This window comes from Nesoenas mayeri (assembly GCF_963082525.1).
Source record: "Nesoenas mayeri genome assembly, chromosome: 1".
NCBI classification, from domain to species: domain Eukaryota; kingdom Metazoa; phylum Chordata; class Aves; order Columbiformes; family Columbidae; genus Nesoenas; species Nesoenas mayeri.
Genome location: NC_137541.1, coordinates 209,178,416 through 209,195,508, shown reverse-complemented (window position 1 = coordinate 209,195,508; position 17,093 = coordinate 209,178,416). Strand labels below are relative to the sequence as shown.

At 46.3% G+C, this 17,093-nt stretch overlaps 1 protein-coding gene across 1 annotated transcript in view; it reads right to left on the bottom strand.

Annotated features, from left to right (window-relative positions):
- NARS2 (asparaginyl-tRNA synthetase 2, mitochondrial) overlaps positions 1 to 17,093 on the bottom strand; it is a gene marked incomplete at its 5' end in the record, with an annotated part of 58,426 nt that overhangs the window by 18,741 nt on the left and 22,592 nt on the right. Inside the window, one exon of the mRNA XM_080355632.1 lies at positions 3,989 to 4,121. Within this exon, the coding sequence (XP_080211758.1) occupies positions 3,989 to 4,121 (133 nt within the window). The remainder of the gene's footprint in view (positions 1 to 3,988; positions 4,122 to 17,093) is intronic.

Below are 17,093 nucleotides of genomic sequence, written 5' to 3'. Positions count from 1 at the left end.
CATGTCACTACCAGTGCCCGTTCCCTTGGGACTGCAGGCGGATTTGCCCAACTGCCTAAGCCTTGGCACTGAAGACAGAAAGTACTCTGAGTCTGAACTATCCTGGATATCAAACCACATCCACATTTCAGATCTAAGGTCCCTGAAACTGGCACCCAAACTCAGTGCTCCTGATTTCATTTCATGCCTGAATTCCCTTCTGTAACATGGAGGTAATACCACTCCATGTCTCTGGGCTGTAATGACAGCAAACTAATTTTGATAAAGTACATAAGCAATGGAAGACAATACTTTGGCCCTCAGGACAGAGCTCAAATACTGTGTGTTAAATTGTACTCTCCATCCTAAAGAGATATAGGTTCCAACTCTTAAAGAGACAGTGGTGCTAGGATGTGATCTGTTAAGGAACCACAGAATGGTTGGGGTTGGCAGGGACCTCTGGAGACGATCTAGTCCAACCACCTGCTAAAACAGGGTCACCAGAGCAGATCACACAGGATTAACTCCCAAAAGTGCTCTTAGGAACACTTCCTTCTCGCATTTCCTAACTTCACAGCCCAAATTATGTTTCTTTAGCATGGTTTTGTGTGTGTTTGATGAAATTCAAGAATGACTGCATCATATGGCCTCTCTGAGATGCCGTAAGTGTCACGAGTGAAGCGAGATCCTTTAAATCCACTGCGCTGCCAAGACAGTGGAATGAAAAATAAAAGATAATGACCTACAAATACAGCTACACCACACAGCACTGAAGTGAGGGTGGCAGGACGTATCTCAGATGACAGATGAGCATGGACTCCAATTCAGGGACTGGAGGGACGATGGCTGCAGCGAGTCCAGACACTTCCATACAAACTGGACACCTTCCCCTGTCTTATCTGTCCTTTTCCAACTCCCTCTCTTTCTCATCCAGTTTGGGGGAAGAGGACTTGGATCAAATTCCTGACTAGACTCTTGTAGATAAGCTCACATACACCCTAGACCCCAAAGCAGTAACAGCATCACCCAGCCACGCAGCGCAGAGAACTGCACGGAGCACGTGGGACTTGCCACACAAAGTCAACATTGTGAGAGTTGAAGCTCCTTTGTAGCACTGGAACACATTTTGGCACAGAAATTTAGATTGCATGATCAAGACACATGAGTCCTCACAACAACTGTGCTGCTAATTTAGGAATAATTGAGCACTACTCTGTGCAATTATAGTGGGGAAAAAAAAGGCTGTTGCTCTAAAATTTCAGGCCCTTTGCCCCAAAATACATGTAACTTTGTTATTAAATTAGCTTTTTTTTGCTTTTATTTTGTAAGGAAAGCTACGTTTCTTTCCTGCATTTGGCTGAAAGACCTCAAGCCTCGCCAATGAACTTTTAGCAAGGTTCTTCTTTATTGATATATAAGCAAATACTTCAAGATGTCCCTGAAGAAGCGGAGCCTTCCCAGCACACTAACTTGCTGGAGTTAGAGGTATTCAGTTCAAATGTTGAATCCCAATTTTAAAAATAGGTTTTAAACAATCCAGCTCTTTATGTGAGGACAAAGTTCAGATGCTAACCCTGGCCAGTAGCCCCCAGGGCTTTCAACTGGGCGTTTTGCACTGAACAAAGAACTTGCAGATGACGATGGACAAACTGCCCAACGGGCAGATACATGAGAGAACATTGAATTTAGGTCAGTTATGTGGGGAAAAAGAAACTTAACTTAGGCTTTAGTGCAGCTGTCAGTTTGGGGGTTTGTTGTTTTGCTTTTTTTTCTCCTAAGAAAGATTGCCCAAGGATTTAAAAATAAATGAAACAGGAACTCCACTTCTGCAAATGAGAACATCGCAAAGTATGTCGCAATGTAGGCTCGCTATGAGGAGTGCAAAATGATGGCTGCCTGGGGACTTTCTGTTATAGAGAAAGATTCTTGTCAAAGACTTTGCAACAGAGGCAAGAAGCGAAAGAGGAGAGCACAAGCTGAGACTTCACAAGACGTTTAGCAACAACAAAAGCCAAGTCAAGGGGGGAAGATCCTCCTTTCCTTACAAATAAAATGTCCTACGCATTCCAGGACAGATCCCAAAACTAATTCTCTGAATTGCCTGAACTGGCTGTCTGTACTTCAAAAGCCCAGAAATCAGGGTTCTCAGCACAAGAGCACAGATATGTTCATGCTGCGTTCAAGGGCTCAAACACCACTTAACAGAAGGCCTTGCTTATTATACCAGATAAAAGCAGCGAAGATTTCAATCAGCTCCTGATTAGCTAGAGAAACAGGGGACTTAGGAAGTAATGCATAAACACACACGTATGCTATGCTCTAAGAATATACAAAGTTCTTCTGGAGAAAGGTAGAAGAGAAACATTGGATATAAAGAATAAAGTCCAGAGGAGGCCACAAAAACGATCGGAGGGATGGAATACATATGCTATGAGGACAGGCTGACAGAGTTGGGGTGTTCAGCTGGAGAAGAGAAGCTCCAGGGAGACCTTAGTGCGGCCTTTCCAGACTTAAAAGGGCCGATAAGAAAGACTGGGACAGACTTTTGAGCAGGGCCTGTTGTGATAGGACAAGGGGTGATGGTTTTAAACTAAAAGAGGGGAGATTCGGGCCAGACATGAGGAAGAAATTTTTACAATCAGGGTGGTGAGAGCCTGTCCCAGATTGACCAGAGAGGTGGTGGATGAACCATCCCTGGAGACATCCCAGGCCAGGCTGGACGGGGCTCTGAGCAACCTGAGCTGGTGAAGATGTCCCTGCTCATGGCAGGGGTGGCACTGGATGAGCTCTGAAGGTCCCTTCCAACCCAAACTGTGCAATAACACTATGATTTTACAAAAAGAAAGAGCGGGATGCACTTAACGATGGAGCAGAGAGATTCCCAGTGGGTCAGCCCAGGCTAGCCAGTGCCATCCCGACATCCAAGATGCAGAAACAGCACACACAAGAGACCAAGCACGTCAACTCTGCTGTCGGGACATACTGACTCAGCAGCCTGTATATGACCCAGGTTGAAGAAACCACCACCTGGATGTTATTTTATAAATCTGTAGCCAGTGCCTCAGGTCTTTTTCTTTTAAAAGTTATTTTTGCAATAGCTTTCCAAGGAGTTTATTTGATATATGAGAGCGCATGTGGATGTTTACTCACAAGTCTTACTGGGCATAAGGTGGCTTATGCTGAGACTAGTAAGATGCATTAGCATCCATCACGTGGTTAAACTGCAACCGAGAGGTCAATCCTGAAAAATCAAAAGCTTGCTGACTAAGGATTTCTTTCAGCCTTCTGCTAAAGGCCCCGTGAATAGCGTACACCAGGAACTGTAGTTTCTACTTGAGATTTCAATGCAGCTTTCAAGGAGCTCTTTACAGAGCACACTAAGGGACAGACTGCAAAAATAAGGCTCAGATTCATGGAGAGATGCTGAAGGTTTTGAAGGGGAGAATGCTACTTTTCATTAGTGCCAGTCAAGCATATTTACACATTTCCTGGCAATACGGCAACTGCGCAGCCCCCCATTCAGATGAGCGCTGTGTTCGCACCTACATCTTCCCTTTCAAATCTCCTCTGTGGCCTCAGCTCTGCTGAGCAAACCCTGATGCTCAGGAAGTCCCTGTGCAACCTCTATCTGGATCCCACAGGGTGAGACTCCTTTCAGTGGTGTCCAGTGACAGGATGAGGGGCAATGGGCACAGAATGAAACACAGGAGGTTCCACCTGAATATGAGGAGAAACTTCTTTCCAGAGCCCTGGACCAGGCTGCCCAGAGAGGCTGTGGAGTCTCCTCTGGAGACATTCAAACCCACCTGGACACCTTCCTGTGTGATCTGCTCTGGTGACCCTGCGTTAGCAGGTGGGTTGGACTGGATGATCTCCAGAAGTTCCTTCAACCCCAAACAGTCTGGGATTCTGTGAGAGGTACTGCAACTTCAGCTGAGGGCAGGACCACAGCTCTGGGAAGAGGAAGATGATCTGGCAACGGTCCTGCACAGACATTAGGAGTGCTCACCTGCGTGACATCTTGGAGGTTTTCAGTGAAGGACAGCTCAGCCTCCACCATGTAGAACTCTGCCAGGTGCCGGCGACTCTGGGAGTTTTCCGCTCGGAACGTCGGGCCGAAGGTGAACACGTGGGTAAAAGCCCTGCAAAGAGACAATAAACAGGCAGGTCAGGCCCAGCACCCAAGTGAGTCTGTAATACTGAAAGTCCCATCCACAAGATCAGGTTTCTCCCAGAATCTGGAAGCACTCACGTTTTCATTTTATCTTCAAGCAATTTAATGGCACTGTTTGGTATGTTGCTATCACATCGCCTCAGCCGGGCTTTAAGAGGGGTTATTCATACCCCTCAGTGACTCGGTGAGGTTGTACAAACGCTGTTCAGCTTTCACTGAACACTATTCATGCTCAGAACACTTTTTGTACCTGTGTGAGAATAAGAAATTACATTGTACAGAACCAGATCACTGGAGAAGCACCCAGATATCGCACCAGTCAGGCTCCCCTCATCCACGCCCCTTCGCATTTGTTTGGCTGCAAAGTACCCAAACTTTATGGGTGCTGTGACACCCCAGAGCCCCACAGAGCAGAGAGGTCCTGGTGCTGGTGCTGCTGGGCTGGTGTCAGTGCTGGAGGAGGCTGGTGAAGCCAAGCAGGATGGTGTCCGGTGTACGGCCTGCAGTCCCCCTCTAGTGGCAACACCAAAGTCTATTGCCAAAAGAGCCTTCGAGATAGAGAACTGGGCTCCTTCCACACAGCAGGAAATGGTTCAGCTACAACGGGTCCCTGCTGCAGAGAGCACATCTGGGATATCATCTTATGCCAGAGCAACCAATGCATTTCCTATTACGAAGCTATTTCTCCATTAACCTTCTGGGGAGGCTATTTAAACACATCCTCTCTCGTTCTGCAGTCATGTCATGTTGCGGTACGCAGGATACAAAAGCCTTCTTCATTCTCCCTTCGCAAGAATCCTTCCCATCAAACAGCAACACACCTTGAAACGGTTTATTTTTACAACAGGGAAGGTGCACTCCAAGCAATACCTTTTACACACTGTGGGCTACGAGCACTTTGGGCTTCTCAAGCAGTGAGAGCTTCCCAGATTCTGCAATAGCTCCATTTAATTCCACGCTGCATGGGAAGCAAACCACGATTGGGGAGAGAGTGAGCTGCTACAGAAGAAAAATGGACTGGGCAGCTGCTATATTTGGTACATCTTAAACTTGATGTTATTTTTAGCTGTAGACAGCACGCAGGAGAAAAAGAACTTCATCAGTAGAGATTAAGCACAGTTTAACACTTATGAAAGGATGCGTGCTAATTGCTGGGATTGGCATTTGACTTGCATCTTGCTCTGCAAGCTTTCAACTCAAAGAGGATGTTCGCTGAAGTTTCTGCACAGGCTAATTTTGTTAAACTGAAGTTTAAATAAATGCTACGAAAAGCAGCATGTTCCCTTTGCCCCTTATGGAAGCATCTGCACTGCGAATGAAGGAACACACACATTCCGTCTCACTCGTCTGTTCCCTCATGTCACACGATGGTTAAAGGTTATGATCGAAAGAAACAGCACTTTCTTTCTCCTTGAGTTGCTGGCAGTAAACACAGCAGAAGAGAGTTCCAGGTCAAGACTCTGAATATACAGCCTGCCTGTAGGTTTCTTTTCCCCTTTTCTGCTTTCTCATCTCAAACAAATACACTTTCTGTCTCTACTTTCCTCCTGTACCTGCTCTCTCTCCTACATGACTGCAGCAAACATCTTTGCTCAAGCATCATTTTCAACATGCCTCTCTTCCCTATGCTGCCATTCTTGCTCGATGTGATGCTCCTGCAAACTTTTGCCATCACTTGATCACAGAATCAGAGAATCCCAAGCTGGAAGGGACCACAAGGATCATCTGGTCCAATCTTCCTTGGCGAAAACACGGTCTAGAAAAGATGACCCAGCACCATGTCCAGCTGAAACTTAAAAGTGTCCAATGTTGGGGAATCCACCACTTCACTGGGGAGATTATTCCAATGGTTGATTGTTCTCATTATGAAAAACTTCCCTCTTGTGTCAAAGACAATCTCCCCAGTAGTAACTTGTATCTGTCGCCCCTCATGTTCTCCATGTGACTTGTAAAAAAGGAGTCTCTTCTTTGTAGTCACTCTTTAAATACTAGAACATGGTGAGGAGGTCTCCCCTATGTCTTCTTTTCTCAAGGCTGAGCAAACCCTGACCATTCTCCTCCAAAATGCCACCTGCCCTTTACTATATGGTCTATAAAACCTTAGCAATGTTTAGAGAAGTGATGTACCAAGGCTATTACTCACTGCAAAGGTCAGTATTATCTCATCGGTTCCTTGCGCTCCCCCATCTGTAGCCATCTGTTGTCTTGGGTTATAGAGAAATGAGTGTTCTTCCTCACAAGGCCTTTTTTTGTTGTTTTATTTTGTTTTTCCATGTTCCTACAGCACCTGGCACAACAAGGTCTTGGATCCAAAGCTTAAAAGCCTCAACTGCCACAGCAATACAAACATACAAATATGAAACAATCACTCACTCGGCCAAAATTGTTCAACATTTAAGGCAGAACTGGTCAAAAACTTTTGCTTGCCAGGGCACAGAGGTTGGTCTGCAGTGGGAAACAGGAGAGGAAGGCTCTTGGGCTGCCCATGTCCATGTTTCAGGCTCTTGCTAAAATATTTCAATCTGTGGCTCCTCAGTTAAAGAAAGAATTTTCCATAAATAAATCAGCTTAGTCACAAGTTCAGATAGTGACTGGGGCAGTACATGACACATGATAAAAACACTTTGAAAAGCCTGCAACCGCTGAAATACCCACCCAGGACTGCTGGCTTTGATAGAATCATAGAGTCATTTTGGTTGGAAAAGACACTCAAGATCACCAAGTTCAACCATTAACCCAATGCTGTCACTCAAACCACATCCCTAAGAACCTCATCTCCGCATCTTTTAAACCCCTCCAGGGATGGTGACTCCACCACTGCCCTGGGCAGCCTGTTCCAATGCCTGAGAATCCCTTCCTGCAAAAAATTGTTCCCAAGATCAAACCTCAACCTCCCCTGGTGCCACTTGAGGCTGTTTCCTCCTGTTCTGGTGCTTGTTCCTTGGTAGCAGAGCCCGACCCCCCCGGGCTCCAAGCTCCTTTCAGGCAGTTCAGAGATCAGAAGGTCTCCCCTCAGCTCCTGTTCTCCAGCTGAACCCCCCAGGTCCCTCAGCCGCTCCCATCACACTTGTGCTCCAGCCCCTTCCCCAGCTCCGTTCCCTTCTCTCAACTCACTCCAGCACCTCAAGCCCTTTCTTGGCGTGAGGGGCCCAAAATCGACCCCAGGATTCAAGGTTTGGCCTCCCCAGTGCCCAGCACATGGACGGTCACTGCCCTGGGCCTGCTGGCCACACCAGTGCTCATGCACAGGTCTCTAATTTCCTTTTTGGCATTAAGTCTCCAAAATGTAACAGTTTTAAGTGTGATAACAGCTGTCAGGAGACCCCATCGCACAGAGCAGCAGTTTGCCTTCAGTGAGAAACACGCTTCCCAGTGGCTGTCCAGGCACGGGCACTGATGACAGTCTCCAGCAATCCAAGGTGGCCAGGATAGATATGAGGAAGAAATTTTTTACACTGAGGTAAAACCTCTGTCCCAGGTTGCCCAGAGAGGTGGTAGATGAACCATCCCTGGAGACATCCCAGGCCAGGCTCTGAGCAACCTGAGCTGGTGAAGATGTCCCTGCTCATGGCAGGGGTGGCACTGGAGGAGCTTTGAAGGTCCCTTCCAATCCAAACTATTCTGCGTTTCTATGACCATGAGTATTTTGACCTGTAGTTATTTCCTACTGAAGAGCAACCCAAGCATGATGACTAGATATTTCTCTTTCAACGGACTTGCTGGCTGCAAGATACCTAAAAATAATTAAAAAAAAATTACTGCTCCAAGATGCCAGCCACGGTCAAACACTTTGCAGTCACAGATCAGTTTTGTGCTGCAAGAACAAAGCCTCTCTGTGCCCGAGATGGAGCTTTTGGGAGCACAAGTGCAGAACAGCTCCCACAGGAACCGATTTCAGTCTTTTCTCAGCTGCAGGCATCTTGCCAGGACCAACCTTCTCCAACTTGTACACTGAGCACCACCTACATTTGCAAAATGAACCGCTAGCACTGCAGCTTCAGCGACTATCCCAAGGTGTTCCACCATACCAAGGGTAAGGGCTTTGTGACAGCTTGTAGGAATTCAGCATCACCGGGGTAGGGCTGAATTTCCCTGAGTGCCCCTTGGAAAAAGAGAAGAAAAACCAAACCAAAACACCAAACCCCAATATAAATCCACGACTGTAAGGAGGGAAGGAATCATTAATTCCTCAGGAAAAGATATAAATAACTGTGAGAATTTCACCATAATCCTGGGACCCTGGCAAAGGGACACCAGCCAGATGTCATGCTGGCAAAGCCATCAAAGGAGCGCTGGAAATGCAAGGCATCTGTGCTGCATTGCCGTGACCTGACCAGAGGTCTGGATCTAACACGGAAATACAGCTGAAAATACATATAGTCACTGTTATCGACTCAAAGCGTGAACAATTATTTTTCATCCAGGCATTCATACGCTGTTTACTGTGCTCTGACATTCAAGACACCAAGAAACGCATGCTACACAAATCTGACCTTTATTTGTACTTTATCTGCTATTAAAATCGTATCTGTGATTTTATATGCTGCTCTATCACATTGAGCGTGTATAAATATATTGAAAAAGAGGGATGGGAGCCGACTCCGCTCTGAATTCATAGTACAGAGGGCAAAACCAGTCATTTTGTTCTGTGTGCATTCAGCACCTAGCACAATGGAGCCTCAGTCCTGGGCTGGGACTCCTATGCTGTACGATGTAAATAATCAATCATTTCACATTCCCAGACCTCTGCAGGGCTTCCAGCATCTAAAAATAACTTGAAAATTGTAGCTAAGCCTCCAAAAGCGCCTAGGTCAGCTAGGGCTGTGGGCACGCAAGAGTCTTTACAACAAAAATGAGTAGTGCTAATCCCCCACGTCCAACAAAAGGACACACATAGGAGGGGGTGAAAAAAGAAAAAGTAAGCCAAATAATCTGTTGAGCCTTTTTCCTCAGCCATTACAGGCAGAGCAGTAATGTCTGTAACGCTGCCCTTGTACGTGCTACCAAAGAACACAAGAGAGGCTTTGAAACGAGCCCCTTTGCGGCGGCTTCACCCAGATCAGAGCTCTGGACCGCGAGGCCGAGCGCATTGATGCAGTTCACAGGCGCTGCCGGGGTCGACACCAGAAGGCGGCACAGAGCCACTTAATTAATTGCTCCCTTTTTGGGGACTGTGTTTTGCTCTGCCCAGTTCCCTGGGAAAATTTGCTAGCTTAATGAGGAGGTCAAGAGAAAATACCCACAGTGCTCCCTCCGACACACGGAAACGCTGCAAAAGCCAGGGCTTCATCCTGCAAAATGCTGAGTGAAGAGCTTGGCCACATTAGAGGTTCGCAAGAGTCCCTTTGGGTGCAGACAGCAGCATTTGGGTGCGTTGCTCGAGGTTCAGGATCGCCAGAATCCCTTAGGGTGCAGACAGCAGCATTTGGGTGCATTGCCGGAGCCCGCTCGAGGTTCAGGATCTCAAGAATCCCTTAGGGTGCAGACAGCAGCACTTGGGTGTGTTGCTGGGGCTCAGCGTCCTCTGCAAGGACCATCCCTCGGTGGAGGCTCATTCCTGCACGGGCTATGTTTGTGATTTCCACCCTATGAATACCCAGGAAGGGAGAAACTTCTCCCTTTTCACCCTTATTTTACACGCTACTAAAACCTTGAGAACCAGTTACCTCTCCCCCTTGGAGAGCTTTACACCACGCAGAATGAAGCTCGTTTCATTTGAACTCATTGACAATTCATTATTGAGGCAGTGACAGAAAGCAAGAGAAATGTAGAAAGTATCTGTGCCCAAAGCTGCTTAAAATCATCCTTTTAATTAAACTCACACAATGTTTGTAGGCCCAAGTGTCTCTGCCTCACTGGCAATTTTTACACTGCAATCCAAATATAATTAATTGTGCTGATCGCTCCCAAGCCAGGAATGGATTGTGCTCCTTTTCCGAGCCAGGACTCCACGCTGCTACTGGGTTAATCAAGATTTATTTGTGCTGTCGAACCAAGGGGATATAACTCTGAGCAAGGCTATTAATCAAGAAGATGCAACGCCTGCACAGTCAGCTTACAGCCCATGCCAAGGTCACACCACATGGTAGTGACACAGCTGGAGGCAGAAGCCGGTTGCTGTGACTCAGGACTAAGCACTAAACCACACCAACACACACAGTTACTCATTTGCAGGGTGCCCTCGTTCTCACCCCAGAGTACTACAGGTGTCTGCATAAACACAAGTACAGCGATGACTCTGACAAGGTCTGTGGTGAAGAGTTAAGCTGAAAGGCTGTTTGTGCCAAATCTTACCTTTGGCTGTGCTAAATGAACACAGCGTGTGACCCTTCACAGAATCACAAGCTGGTTGGGGTTGGAAGGGACCTCTGGAGATCATCCAGTCCAACCCACCTGCTAACGCAGGGTCACCAGAACAGATCACGCAGGATAATGTCCAGGTGGGTTTGAATGTCTCCAGAGAAGGAGACTCCACAACCTCTCTGGGCAGCCTGGTCCAGGGCTCTAGAACCCTAAAAGTAAAGAAGTTTCTCCTCATATTCAGATGGAACCTCCTGTGTTTCAGTCTCTGCCCGTTGCTCCTCATCCTGTCATTGGGCACCACTGAAAAGAGTCTGGTCCATCCTTTTGACACCCACCCTGGAGATATTTATAAATATTGATGAGATCCTCTCTCAGGTTTCAATACAGTATGTTCCCTCCCACCATACCAAACCCCTCCTTAAAATCTAGATTGCAAGAAAAAATGGAAACAGTGACTTCTAACCTGAGGACCAAATAAGACATGATGTCAGCAGAGGAGGAAAGGAGAGCAAGGTGACCCTAAAGCCCAAGAGCTGAGCTTTATCAGCCACATTGTCCTGTTCCTTAGGAAGCAGATAAATTAATAAAGTGAGCCATCTGATTTAATTCTGCTCTGTTCCAGCATGACCATATTCATTTTGAGCATGGAGGACCTTCCTGCTCCATTGAAATAAGCAGATGACTTTGCTCGGCTGCCAGGCGTCACCAGCTGGCTGCAGTGCTTGACCCAATCACGACTGGGATTGTTCAGGGATGTTGAAATTTTTACGTTGAAAAACATTCTGGTCCAGCATAAGAAACCACAAGCACAAAGAAAACCATCCAAACATACCAATCCAATGCCTCCAGGGTTTGGAAGAGCTGGAAACTCAACGCTCCTAATGATGTTAGTGAGGTACCCAGCAGCTTGGAGAAGAGGGAGAATATTTTACATCCTTCAGCTGAGTAGATTGTGTTTAAATAAAACCACAGCGTTGGACAGAAATATCTGATTTTTAACCTCAATGTAAAAATAATACCCTCATTACTACTGTTTGTTGGTTTGGATTTTGCACAATGAAAACGGAAGTTTCTGTTGAAAAGGCGGCAGGGGGGACTCAATTTTATCCAGACAAAAAGCAGAAAAAAGGAGTAATAAAAGATCCCTCATAGAAAATGTACTTCTGCCTCCCCTTGGAGGAAGTGCAGATGAGAAAAGCTGCATCTTGACAAGGGCTTTTATAGCAGTATGTGTGGCTTAGGCCTGGGCAGCAGAGTTGGTGCGCTGAGCGCTAAGGTTTCAGTTAATGCTGCGAGGACACGGGACTGCACTTCCTTCTGTAAGCAGCCAAAATTAAATACATAAATTTTAAAAAATCAAAAACACTGAGTTCCCAGACGGGGAAGTGCCAAACTGCTCCCCGCAGCCAGTTGGATTGAAATAACACAGCAGTTTCCCTCGCCGAAGCTGGCAAAGTCCTACAGGGTTGTGGGGGCTGCAGGACCCTCTGCCACGCTCCAATATAGGCTCCCCTGTCACATTCTCTGCTCCAGCAGCAAGAAGAGAAGTTGGGACAGGGATCCTCTCCAGCTCATCCACTTCTGCTTGAAAACAATCCAGGCACGCTTCAATAACTAGGGAGACAATGCTGTCTACAACTGCCTGAAAGGAGGTTGGAGCATGGAGGGTGTTGGTCTCTTCTCTCAAGTAGCAAGTGATAGGATGAGAGGAAATGGCCTCAAGTTGCACCAGGGGAGGTTTAGATTGGATATTGGGAAAAAATTGTTAATGGAAAGGGCTGTCAGGCATTGGAACAGGCTGCCCAGGGCAGTGGTGGAGTCACCATCCCTGGAGGTGTTTAAAAGGTGTTTAGACGAGGTTCTTAGAAACACGGTTTAGTGCTAAATTTAGGTTATGGTTGATGATCCTGATGGTCTCTTCCAACTGAAATGATTCTATTCTAATTAACAACATGACCTATATATCCTAATTATCTGGCAAAGCACCCTGCACACCTAGGCACAGTATTGTTAGTGTACAGATGGCAGAAGAATAGGAGAAAATTGAGACACAAAGGAAAAAAGAAGAGCTACCCAGAGCCACACAATGGCTCCTGCTCCAGGCTCAAAGATCTCATCAGCTGGGGCCCCTCTAGCCTTCTACATGACACTGCTGTATTTTATTCTTAGTGGAGTCTTGTTTTGTCCCAGTTTTGATATTATTACTTCTAATTAAAGTCAATAAAACAACCAATTAGCAAGGATAACTCAAGCTGGGCTGACGAAAGCCACCAGAGTAGTTAAAGCACTTATTCAAATAACCATTTCCCATGCCCTAGCTGACTGAGATCTTCTACAAAGGAGCGATCTAGTATGTTTTAAATAAAACAGGGAGCAAAGATCTCCTTCAAAACTTAATCACCCCAGTGACTCCTACTCTAAGCCATAAAAATACGTTGCCAATGCAGGGGGGAGCAATTGTGTGAAATCTTTTTTTCATTTCAGGGTGGCAAACACACATGTGTTGTCCAGAAACTGTATTATAATAGCTATGAAGGGGACCTTTTTATTTTAAATCATTTTTTTTTTTCAGATGGACACTGATTCTATGAACTCTGCAAATATAAATCACAGCAAGAACCCTGTGGGGTTCAGCCTGGAGAATGGGAGCTGAGCACAAGTGTGATGGAGCGGCTGAGGGACCTGGGGGGTTCAGCTGGAGAACAGGAGCTGAGGGGAGACCTTCCGATCTCTGAACTGCCTGAAAGGAGCTTGGAGCCAGGGGGGGTCGGGCTCTGCCCCCCAGGAACAAGCGCCAGGAGCAGAGGAAACGGCCTCAAGTTGCGCCAGGGGAGGCTGAGGTTGGATCTTGGGAACAATTTCTTCCCCAAAGGGCTGTGGGGCATTGGAACAGGCTGCCCAGGGCAGTGCTGGAGTCACCATCCCTGGAGGGGTTGAACAGACACGTAGATGAGGTTCTTAGGGACATGGGTTAGTGCCAGGGTTGAGTTAACAGTTGTACTTGATGATCCTGAGGGTCTTTTCCAACCAAAATGACTCTATGATTCTCAGCACACTCACCATACTTCTTGCAAGGGAATTACCTGCTTCCCCTCCCCAAAAAATCAGAGAGGGACAAAGGACCAAAAGCATCGTCATGCAGACTGTAAAGCTCAATGTTGTACCTAGCAAGTTCAGCGTTCAGCTTCCCAGTAATACAAAGTCATTAACAATCACTGCAGCAGCCATGAACCAGACTGAAGCACGTGGTAATTGATTAAAACCAGACATGTCAGGGTTGCTTTTTATAGCTCCAATTAAGTGTCAGCCTAATTAATGGAGTTAGTGTGCTAATTATAAGAGTCTGTGTTGTGAGTCAGACTCAAATAAATGTTGTGCAAGAGACGCTGGAGATTTTTTTCAGGCATCCAAGATAAATAATTGCGCTTATTTTTGTTAATTCTTAGCAACAGGAATGTTACACAACTGGACATCATTCCTGCAGCTGCATTCAGAAATATTTAAAATTGTACGGCGTAGAGCAAATATTTGCTTGAAGACAATGCAATCTCTTCCATCACCAGCAAGTCATTTCGGAATCAAATTTAAGGCAGCATTTGCCAGACTGCTGGAAATGAAAACTCTTTTATGGCAGGCAGCCTCAAACATCTCTCTTTTCTGCTCTGCAGTGTTTCCTTGAACACCAAGCTGAAATGACAGCTATATCTCTCCATCTCTTTCATGCTTTGAAAAGCAGGGAAGTACTGGCGTTTTAGAAGTGAAATGAGTGTGATTTCTGTATCTTCTGAAACCAGCAGGAAATTCACTGTATTCAGCTCCCTACAGACTCAGGCAGACACAGCTAAAACGGTCTGGATGACTGAGACTTTTTTAGAGCCTCTCTGCAACCAGAAAAACCAGTTGCAGGACTGCAGAGAGTATTTGGAAGAGGCAGAACAGCAGCAAAGTCCATGATGGTGTTGAAATCATGGGGAAGTGCTTGAGCAGAAGGGAGTGGGATTAGATATGTTTCAACTAAACTGAGTTTGATAGCGAGATGTTAACAGGCAGGTGTCAGTAGGAAAGGCTGAGCTTTTAACTCAGGCAGAAGACTGGAGAGAGATGTTGAACTGAAAGTGAACTAGAGAGACAGTCTTGTGGATGAGATTGGTGGAGAGGAAAATGAGAATGAAGCCAAGAATAAACTTAGAAGATCAGACTAATTCATAGAATCAAAAAATAGTTTGGGTTGGAAGGGACCTTCAAAGCTCATCCAGTGCCACCCCTGCCATGAGCAGGGACATCTTCACCAGCTCAGGTTGCTCAGAGCCCCGTCCAGCCTGGCCTGGGATGTCTCCAGGGATGGGGCATTCACCACCTCTCTGGGCAACCTGGGACGGGCTCTCACCACTCTCGGGGCAAAAAATTCTTCCTCATGTCTGGCCTGAAGGCTCTTCAGCCCTTCAGGCTGGAAGGGACCTCGGGAGGTCACTGGTCCAGTCTTCTGTTCAAAGCAGGGTCAGCAAGAAGGCCAGAGCATGGTGTTCATGGCTTCATCTAGCTGGGTCTTGAATACTTCTAAGGATGTAGAGTGCACAGTCTCTCTCAGAGATCTTTCACAATGCTTGACTGATCTCTTAGTGATTTTTTTCTCCTATATCCACTCAGAACTTCTCTAGTTTCAATTGATCCCTGTTGTCTCTTGTCCTTCTGTTGTTCACCATTGCAAAGAGTTGGCTTGTCTTCTTCATAACCTCCTCACAGGTCCTACCAGGCTGCTATGAGGGTGCCCCTGAGCTTTTTAACCATTTGCAGGGAATTTCAAGAGAACATACAATGAACAAAAGAGGAGAAACCTAGAGCTAGGGAGGGCATGGAAAGAGAAGAGAATTTATTCTGCAATTTAGGGAAGGGATAGCCCCCAGAGCTTTTAGGAAGAGCAGTTTTTGCTCTTGAGGCAAAAGGCAAAACAGACGGTGCCTGGGATGAAATGTTGTGCAAGGAAAACCAATGCAAAACAATTATGTGAACTATTAGTAAGAGGGGCTGAGGGGAGCAGGCAGAGCTTGTGAGAAGTACAGATGGGTGAAAGGAAAAAAGAAAAATAGAAGCAAATACAGTCAATGAGCTGTACTCTTGGCAAGGCTTGGCTTTGGCTGTCTCCAGTAGGCCTCTGAATCATCTTCAGCTGTCCCAGACCTTCTAGCCCAGTTCAGGTCCCCAAAGGGGCCTTTATCCTCACTGGAGGATCACGAGGCGAGGAAACACCATGAGGACTCCACAGCAAACCGATGACATTTAAACCCAGTTATCGGGACGCACGTATTCCTGCAGCCTTCTACCACATACACTGGTTACTGACTCATCTGAGACTGAAAAGACTGAAGGGAAGACTTGTATTACTGAATAAAGATTTTTTCTGGAGACCTTAAAGAGCCTTGAAGATTTACAGCAGCTGACAATGACTCAGACCCCCTGAGCAGTCAACCTAGATGGCGTTGCTGCCAAGACAAAGTACAATGAAATGAGAAGTTGTGCCAACTGGGCCATTTGTGTCACACTGAGAGACAAGATGAACTTCTCCGACCTTGCCTTCAATAACAAGCACACACAGAACGGCAGACAGTCAATAAACACAGGAAGACCTCTCTTCCCACTTCTCCTCAAAGAGAAAGGTTAAAAACTCACAAATTCTAAGTGTCAGACGCTCCTGTAATCAGCAATAGCACCAAACGGCCCTTGCCATGAAATGCAGCCCTGGACAACACGGGTCTTCAGATGACACCCTGTGGGTTGCAGATGAACTCTTGTCAAGGTCAGCACAAGACTTGGTTCCAGACACATCTGGTAAGTCTTCTCCATACTTCCCCTGCCCAGACTTTTCCAGGCACAGCTTGGAGGTTGCTCATGAGATCTGTCAAGCTAAAAGCAAATTCCAAAGAGACACAACTACCCAGCTGACTTTCTGCTCCCTCCTACATAAACCCCATAGAGAAATTCCTTCCTGGCTCTCATACCTGTCCTGCTCCACCCCTGGTTTCTCATGGACTTCTGCAGGACCTGTCTCTGCACTCCCATGTCCCACAGCAAGTCACAGCAGGGTATGGGCCAAGACTGGATGGAGAAAGGTGTCCCAAGCATTTCTACCTCGGTCTCCTCCCACAGTTTCTCATGGACCAGTTGTTGCTGAAAGTCCTGAGACTGCAGCAAGTCAACATTTTAATTAAGCTAAAGGGAATTTTTGAAGAATAGTTCCTTTTCTGGGCATGAAAAATTCAGCCTGGCTAAACCAGAGGGCAGCAACAGTGTACATTTCATAGGATCCAATCCAAAACACATAAATCTTCACTGTTTCGGTTTCTTTTGTTTATTGGGAAGACCAGAACATCTCCAGTTTGTGGGGAGGAGGACTCCCACTTTCTACTGCTCTGAAAGGGTCATCAGAACACGTTCATTTGTCAAGCAGCTCTGGTTACCATAACACACTTAGGTGCTCTGATCACGTAGGAGTCCCATTCAAAGAGTAAGGCTCAATGTGCTACCCACAAAGAAAACCTCCACAGTATCTAACGGCTTTCACCGTATCTATGTGGTTAATATTGTGATGCATCACTATGGTGCTTCTGCATCTAGAACAGCTTGATCTATTTTTGAAGAC